General features: G+C 45.6%; 1 protein-coding gene across 7 annotated transcripts in view; it reads left to right on the top strand.

Annotated features, from left to right (window-relative positions):
- Positions 1-376: 376 nt before the first annotated feature.
- Positions 377-8,430, top strand: part of NOXA1 (NADPH oxidase activator 1) — a 58,955-nt gene continuing 50,901 nt past the window's right edge. For 5 of the 7 annotated variants that reach the window (XR_012155272.1, XR_012155270.1, XR_012155269.1 and 2 more), the window contains exons 1-2: positions 380-2,294; positions 7,537-7,619. Coding sequence is in view for 3 of the 7 variants with exons in the window: in XM_073314592.1 (XP_073170693.1) it covers positions 2,121-2,294; positions 7,537-7,619 (257 nt within the window). In the remaining 4 variants the exon portion in view is untranslated. Of the gene's footprint in view, positions 2,295-7,536; positions 7,620-8,430 lie in introns of all 7 variants that reach the window. The other 2 variants (XM_073314593.1, XM_073314594.1) reach the window with 2 other exon arrangements.

Here is an 8,430-nt window from a genome sequence, read left to right as displayed (position 1 = left end):
GACGTCCAGGTCTTTTCCCTGAGTGCTTACATTTCCTTTAGATCCCAAAAACGTGTATACATAGGTTAAATTATTTCTTACTGTGGGCAACCTTTCGTTTGCCAGTGTATCTTCTCTGCCATCATACTGCCCAGTCAGCTAGTTTTGTTCCTCACAGTCTTGCCTCGCCTTGACTAAAATTAAATAATCTTGTGTCATTAACAGATATTGTCACCTCCCTGTCACCCCTTATTCCAGATTGCTTACATATTAAACCACTCCAGTTCTAATACAGATCTTAGGGCAACTCACTGTTAACCTTTTGCCTTTAGTTCAAACTTCTTGTTTTCTGTCTCCTCGCTGTCAATATCTAATGAGATAAAACTTCACCTCTCATCTCATGGCTACTTAGTTTTCTTAAGAGCCTCTTGTAAGAGACTTTGCGTAATTAGCACAGGAAAAATATCAAATTCTGTTATGAGATGTAAATACAGAAGTATGGCTTCCCAAAGTCGCTAATCAACAGAACTGTTTTCATGCCAAAAAGAAAGGGGAGCAGCAGCAGTTCTCAGGTGATGCTCTGGCACACCGATGATTCATGGAATTCCTAGTCTGCAGAATGTTTGTAAAATGAGCAATAAGTGATTGGGGTGTATTTGACATGATATGGCGCCACAGAAAGATCTGTCTCATATCTTATAAAGTGCCCCACAAAATGACTCAGTTGGAGATCTGCTGTTCGACAGAATCTGTTGCTACTGGCACAGGAAAGAAACCTTCCAAGCAGCATGTAAGGAGAGCTGTTTTTCCTCTCCCTGAAAAGAAAATGGAGATGGTTCTTAACTGTAGATGGGCTCTTGATACTGCTATTCAACCCTAATATCCCAGAAAGAGGGACTAGGACTAGACTGTCATTCCAAATGCTAAGCAGAGGAACCCACTGGTTCACTAGGGCACAACACCATTCAATACAAAAAAGCTGCACAAACAGGGAGACCTATTTGTACCCTTCTTTTGTCCCTAATCAAATTGGCTTTTTGTTACTCAGAACACACACCCACTCTTTGCAGCCACATACTCCAGGTGGATTCAGCAGGCTTACAATTTGTGAGGGTCTCTCCAAGTAAGAAAAGGGCTCCAAACTGGCAAAGGAGCCATGACTTGTCCAAATTCCAGAGAAGAAGATTGGGCAGTGAGTTACCTCTCCTACTGCTGAATTGATTTAGTAATTGTTTAGCTGCCTCTCTTTCTTGTGCTACTGAAGGAGGTTGCTGGATTATGATAGAACATATCTTTTTTATACTGCACAGGAATAACAGATTCCTTTATTATGTGGGCAGCGTGAGATTTCAGAGTCCTTAACTATTCATATCCTTGATTTTAAGTAGTTGGCACTTAAATTAGGTGATAGGTAACTATGCTGTTGTCATTTAGCAACCTTAACTGGCTTTGGAAAGCATTTTTATTGGGGTTCAGCCAGAACCCTAATGTTTAAATTGTGAACATAAATCCTACATTTACATGTGAAATGTGGAGTTTGAACATATTTTGTGCATGAAGTTTAGGATCCTGTGTTGAATCATTTGGCCGTAACATTTTTGCATTGTATTAATATGATTATTTTATTTTTGACTGTGTCCAAAAGCTTCCCAGGCCCTTCACAGAACACAGAGAAAGGCAGAGCACCTGGCCAGAAGTGTTTCCTATCTAATTTTATGCATTCCACCTTTTCTTTGTTAAATACAGTGAAATACTTAGAGTACAATGCAATACATGAACAAATCTGTGTTTTATATGCTTTATACAGATTTGAGGCCAGACCTGCATTCAGTTATACACAAGTGTGTGTAACTGAGATGTCAATCTCACCGTCTATGTTGAGGCAGATATTTAGGATGACTCCTCCTACTTTTGCTCATTTCCTTGAAATCTTTGTGTTTCTGAACCCATTGAGTAATAAAGGGAGTATTTAGCGAAGTATGACTTAGAGGCTGCTGAACTTCCTTGTTAGTCCTGAATTCCAGGCAGGCGCACCTGTCTGTCAGCAAAGACCTGGGTGAGGCTTTAGGCAGCTGCCAAGATAGCCAGACCCTGAAGGACTTTAGAGAGGAATCTGTTTTATTTGGGTATACGGAGAGAAAATGGCATATCGAGACTTAGTAAGAGGCTGGCATGAAGGAATTCTGGCTATGGATAAGGGGGACTGGGACTCTGCCTTGAAAATCTTCTCCACTATCGAAGAGCCATCCTCCAGGATCTATTTCAACATAGGCTGTGTGCATCTCTTAACAGGGAACCCTGAGGGAGCCTTGCAGGTGAGCAAAAGAAAACAAAGTAAAGCAAGTCAAAAATGTAGGAAGGGAATCTTGTGTTTTGTGTTTACTTTTATCTGGGAAAGAGAAAAGATGGTTAACTCTGAATGGAATGTGGAAATCTGCAATTATATTATTTCCTAGGAGATTTTCTAGTTATTATTATTTGTATTACCACAGCACAGATAGAATGAGGAAAAGAAAATTATACTTTGCTACTGAACAAACCTTACAGTACATATTTCAGAGTAATTTATGGTTGCCTGATATCAGACAAATCTAATTCTGTTCCTGCTCATGACTCTGAGAACAAGCGAGTTTCTCTCACATTCTGTTTCTCCCCCTTCCTCAATCAGTGAAGACTGTGTCTTAGATTTATATGTGATGGCACATCTAAGTAAACTCCTGGTGGTTTTTCCAATGTGGCTGTGAATTGATAGTGGCTCATTAATGGTAAACATATGTAATTGTCACAGTGGGTTACAACTGAAAGGCCAATCTAGTGGTATATTCTATAATTAGATATCACCAAGCCAGTAACAAATCGGCACTCCTGAATTACTATATTAGTCTCACCATGCAAAGTAATTCACATTGGAAAACATAATCCCAACTATACATATAAAATGATGGGGTCTAAATTAGCTGTTACAACTCAAGAAACAGATCTTGGAATCATTGTGGATAGTTCTCTGAAAACATCCACTCACTGTACAGCGGCAGTCAAAAAAGTGAACAGAATGTTGAGAATCATTAGGAAAAGGTTAGATAATAAGACAGAATGTATCATATTGCCTCTATATTAATCCATGGTACACCCACATCTTGAATATTGTGTGCAGATGTGGTCGCCCCATCTCAAAAAAGATCTATTGGAATTGGAAAAGGTTCAGAAAAGGGCAACAAAAATTATTAGGGCTATGGAACAGCTTCCATATGAGGAGAGATGAATAAGACTGGTATTTTCAGCTTGGAAAAGAGACAACTAAGGGGGGATATGATAGAGGTCTATAAAATCAGATGTGGAGAAAGTAAATAAGGAAGTGTTATTTACTCCTCCTCATAACACAAGAACTACGGGTCACCAAATGAAATTAATAGGCAACAGGTTTAAAACAGACAAAAGGAAGTATTTTTCACACAATACACAGTCAACCTGTTTCAGAGTAACATCCGATGAAGTGAGCTGTAGCTCACGAAAGCTCATGCTCAAATAAATTGGTTAGTCAACCTGTGGAACTCTTTGCTGGAGGATGTTGTGAAGGCCAAGACTATAACAGGGTTCAAAAAAGAACTAGATAAATTCATGGAGGATAGGTCCATCAATGGCTATTAGCCAGTATGGGCAGGGATGGTGTCCCTTGCAGAGGATAGAACAGAGGTGGGCAAACTACAGCCCACAGGCTACATCCGGCCCATGAGACTGTCCTTGCCTGGCCCTTGAGCTCCTAGCCAGGGAGGCTAGCCCCCGGCCCCTCCCCTGCCGTCCCCCTGCCCCCACAGCCTTAGCTTGCCCTGCGGACAGCACGGCTGGCTCCATCCAGGCAACAGGGCCGCGAGCTCCTGCTGCTCTGAGCAGCATGGTAAGGGGAGGGCGGCAGTGGTGGGGGATGGGGGTTGGATAAGGGGTAGGGGGTCCTGAGGGGCAGTCAGGGGACAAGGGGATTGGGGATTGGGGGCGGTTGGATGGGGCAGAGGTTCTGGGTGGGGGGGCGGACAGGGGACGGAGAACAGGAGGGGTTGGATAAGGCGTGGCAGTCCAGGGAGGGCCTGTCAGGGGGCAGAGGTGTGGCTAGCGGTCAGGGGGGCAGTTAGGGAACAGGGAGCAGGGGGGTTGGATAGGGGGTGGGATCCTGGGGGTGAAGGATTGGGGTGGGGCATCTTGGGAGCGGGCAGTCAGGGGACAAGGAGCAGGGGGGGGTTGGATGGGTTGGATGTTCTGAGGGGGGCAGTCAGGGATGAGAAGTGGGAGGGGGTGAATAGGAGGTGGGGGCCAGGCTGTTTGTGGGACACAGCCTTCCCTACCTGGCTTTCCATACACTTTTGCACCCCAATGTGGCCCTCGGGCCAAAAAGTGTGCCCACCCCTGGGCTAGAAGCTGGGAATGGGTGACAGGGGATGGATCACTTGATGATTCCCTGTTCTCTTCATTCCCTCTGGGGCACCTGGCATTGGCCACTGTCAGAAGACAGGACACTGGGCTAGATGGACCTTTGGTGTGACCCAGTATGGCCATTCTTATGTTCATGGAACTCCAGACAAACTTAGCACCCAGACAAACTGGTCTTAATGATGAAAGGTTATTACCAGAGCTGTCCTTACCCATACGCAAACTACACAGCTGCATAGGGCATCAGGAAATTTGGGGAACCAAATTGCCCCAAATTTCCTGGTGCCCTACACAGCTGTGTGCTGCTCCAGCAGCCAGCCTCATCCCCTGGCCGGCTGATCCCGCCAGGAAAGCTGCCCCTGTTCCCACCCCACGCCCACTCCACCCCTTCCCCCATAGCCCCCGCCCCTACTCCACCCATGCCCTGCCTCTTCCCACCCCTGCTCTGCCCCCGCCCCAACCCCACTCCGCCCCTTCCCCCGAGCTACATCCTGGGGGACTGCAGCAGGGGTCTGGCGCTTTGCGCCACTGGTGAGTGCTGGGGGGCGGTTCCCTCCTGCTCCCAAGTACCAAGGCTGGGAGCCAGGGGAGCAGAGCAGAGCAGGCTGGGGCCAGATCACTCCACTTCCCGCTGCCCTGTGAGTGCAGGGTCGGGCCTGCCCTGCAATCACTGGGCGGCAGGAAGTGGAGCAACCCAGCCCCAACCCGCTCTGCTCCACCCTCTCATGCTGGGGGGCAGTTTCCCCCCAGACCCCAAGCCCGTGCCTGCTCCCCACAGATTCTGAGCACAGTCCCCCTGCTCCACACAGGCCTGGAGCTTGGCTGTAGACGATGGATCGTGTGGTGTGGTCTGGATGAAAGCTGGAGGCATGTAGGTAAGTATAGCGGTCAGTAGGTTTCCAGTATAGGGTGGTGTTTATGTGACCATTGCTTATTTGCACTGTAGTGTCCAGGAAGTGGATCTCTCGTGTGGACTGGTCCAGGCTGAGGTTGATGGTGGGGTGGAAATTGTTGAAATCCTCGGGGAATTCCTCGAGGGCATCTTTCCCATGGTTCCAGATGATGATGATGATGTCATCAATGTAGCGCAAGTAGAGAAGGGGCGTTGTGGGACAAGAGCTGAGGAAGCGTTTTTCTAAGTCATCCGTAAAAATGTTAGCATACTGTGGGGCCATGCGTGTACCCATTAACTAACAGTAATGTTAGTTGGTCGTTTACGCTCTCCAATGGAATAATTTCACAAATATTGCATTTTTACAAGAATTCTCTCTAGGTCTCCTCACCACAGTCGAGTTTATTTTGTTCTAAATGTCTAACAATGTAAGCATACGCAGTGCTGGAATGGGTAGTGATGGGTTTAGAAGGAGCCCTGCAGCAGCATAGGTCCCCAGAAGAATTCTGCCGGACTCAGCAAAACTTCTCCAGCTGAAGTGGGTCTCTGTCACTGTTTGGAGGTGGATAGTGTTCTTTCCTTGTGCCAGCTTAGTTTACCTGGTCAGTGCAAGGGAAAAAGAAAAAAGCATGGAGAGTCTAGACTAGTACAGTGTGTTTGCATTTCTCTGTGTGATTGTCATGTACCCCTGCAACGGGATGCACAGACCCTGTCCCTGGGCTAGCAGAGAAGGAAGGGCCACATCTGTTTGTATTGATTGCAAGAGAACACACAATGCGGTAGAGTGTTGTATCAACCAGGCAAGGTACTAACAAGCTTCAACAGGACTTTATTTTCAAAGTGGAAACCTCTTTACCAAGCTGCTGCTGCTGCACCCTCGGTAGCTTTCTCCCAGCCTCTCAACTCCTCCCCCCTCCTTCCTGTTTCCTGTCCTTTCAGACTCCCAACTTCCAGTGCTCCCAAGTCTAAGAATTACAAGCAACATTTAAACACCGCAGTAGAGACAACTGGAAGGAAGGGGTGGGCTCACTCCCACTCTATATAAAAGGTCAGTTGCTGAAAAAGGCAGAGCGGAAGGAGGTGTGTAGCGGGAGAACAGTGCCTGCCGTGCTCTTTGAGGCTGAAGATGTATTTTACTCTAATGAAGGGAGAAGCTTGGCTGGAAGGGCTCGGTGATCCCTGGGAAGGGTGGAGGGACAGAGCCATGAAGTCCTGCAGACCAGAGAAGGAACTGATGGGCTTTGTGTGGGTCAAGTGAATGTCTGATATTTTCTTCCTGTAGGTTAATACAGCAATGTGGAAAAACTGAGGCACAGCAGCGTACCCCATGGAGAGCCATAGTGACCCTCTTACAGCCCCACATGGGTGTGCAAATTCAGGGGAGGGAGAGGGCCAAGGAGCCTTCCTGTCCTTATATCCCTGTGTAGGGTGAGGGCACAGTCTGGCCTGGGTCTGTGCTTTTCACCAGCCTTGACACGGCTCCCTTTTCAAATGCAGACAGTTCCAGTATATAGAAAATCCAGGATTTCAGGCCTTGTCCGTTCCCATCTGCGTTTTGCCTATTTATAATCATGGTAGAGGAGATGCACCCCTTACTCTCCAAAAGCACGTACTAAAATAACCTTCCTGGATGGCGTTCTGCTTTGACACCCACTGCCATGAACTAAGTTTACCACAGCTATGCAATGGTTCCCTTTATTCATCTGGGAAGTAGGCCCATCTGTGGGTTTAAGATAAGCAGGAATACTGACTTTTATGTGCATGGTGGGGAATCTTTCCATTTTCTCCTTCGCATCCCCCACTCTCCACCCCATCACCACCTGCTTTCAATGATCCCCTCTCAAACCAAGTGGTACCCAAAATGATTCTTCCCACAGCTCATCTGTGTCTGCTCGAAGTGGCCAAGAACAGGCTATACAAGGTGCTTCCAGGTGTGAACAGCCAATTATGCTTCAGGCAAATAGGCCTTCAGATTACAGAAGCCTGGGGCTGCTTTCCACAATCCTGATTCCCAACAGGGTTATTTTAGGAACATTCCATCACTTTCTCCTGGGACTGTTCTAATCTGCAACAAATCATTTTGATGGTTCACATGCATTCTCCCCCACACAGGAACTGTTCCTGGGTTTCAGCCACCATGCCCTTCCATAGCTCTAACAAATGCCTTGCAATCACATCTGTCAGACATTAGCTCTGTTATGTGGTTTAGCTAACTCGTGTCATGTCTGTATTTTTCTTCTTAGGCCTTTGATAAAACAGTTACTAAGGACAACCGTCTAGCTGTTGGCTTCTTTCAAAGAGGGTTTGTCCATCTGCAGTTAGCAATGTAAGTGTAATGCTTGTCCATTTCACTCTTTGCTTCTCTTTCTTAAATGATATTTCACCCTTCTGAAGTGCATTTTGTCCAGTGTTCTCAATGCACTTTGCAAATATCAGTTAAGCCTCAGAAGATCTTTGTCAGTTAGGTCAGTATAATCTCCATGTTACAGTTGGGGAGGCTGAGGTTTAGAGAAGGGAAGTTACTTCCCCAAGGCCTCACAGTGAATCAGTGGCATAGCAAGTTACAGAACGCAGACTCTGATTACCATACTGCATTATATGTGTACTCAGACACCCCAAAAGCAAAAGTTAATAAACGTAAAGACAATGTAACTCGTAGCCATAGCACAGACACCCTCTCTAAAACTCTTGTATCTGAGTCCATCCAAAATCTTCCAGTCACTGAGCAAAGACCAGAAACATATCAGACAATTGATCTATCAAGTCTGGTATCCCACCTCCCCAGGAAAGACCGTTTACTAGGGCTGTCGATTAATTGCAGTTAACTCACACGATTAACTGAAAAAAATTAATTGCAATTTAAAACATTAATTGGAATTTTAATCGCACTATTAAGCAATAGAATACCAATTGAAATGTATTAAATATTTTGGATGTTTTCTACATTTTCATATATATTGTATTCTGTGTTGCAATTGAAATCAAAGGGTATATTATTTTTATTACAAATATTTGTACTGTAAAATGATAAACAAAAGAAATAGTATTTTTCAATTCACCTCATACAAGTACTGTACTGCAATCTCTTTATCATGAAAGTGTAACTTACAAATATAGATTTTTTTTTGTTACATAAC

This window comes from Lepidochelys kempii, chromosome 16 (assembly GCF_965140265.1).
Source record: "Lepidochelys kempii isolate rLepKem1 chromosome 16, rLepKem1.hap2, whole genome shotgun sequence".
Taxonomy (NCBI): domain Eukaryota; kingdom Metazoa; phylum Chordata; order Testudines; family Cheloniidae; genus Lepidochelys; species Lepidochelys kempii.
This window is presented reverse-complemented; position numbering and strand designations above follow the sequence as displayed.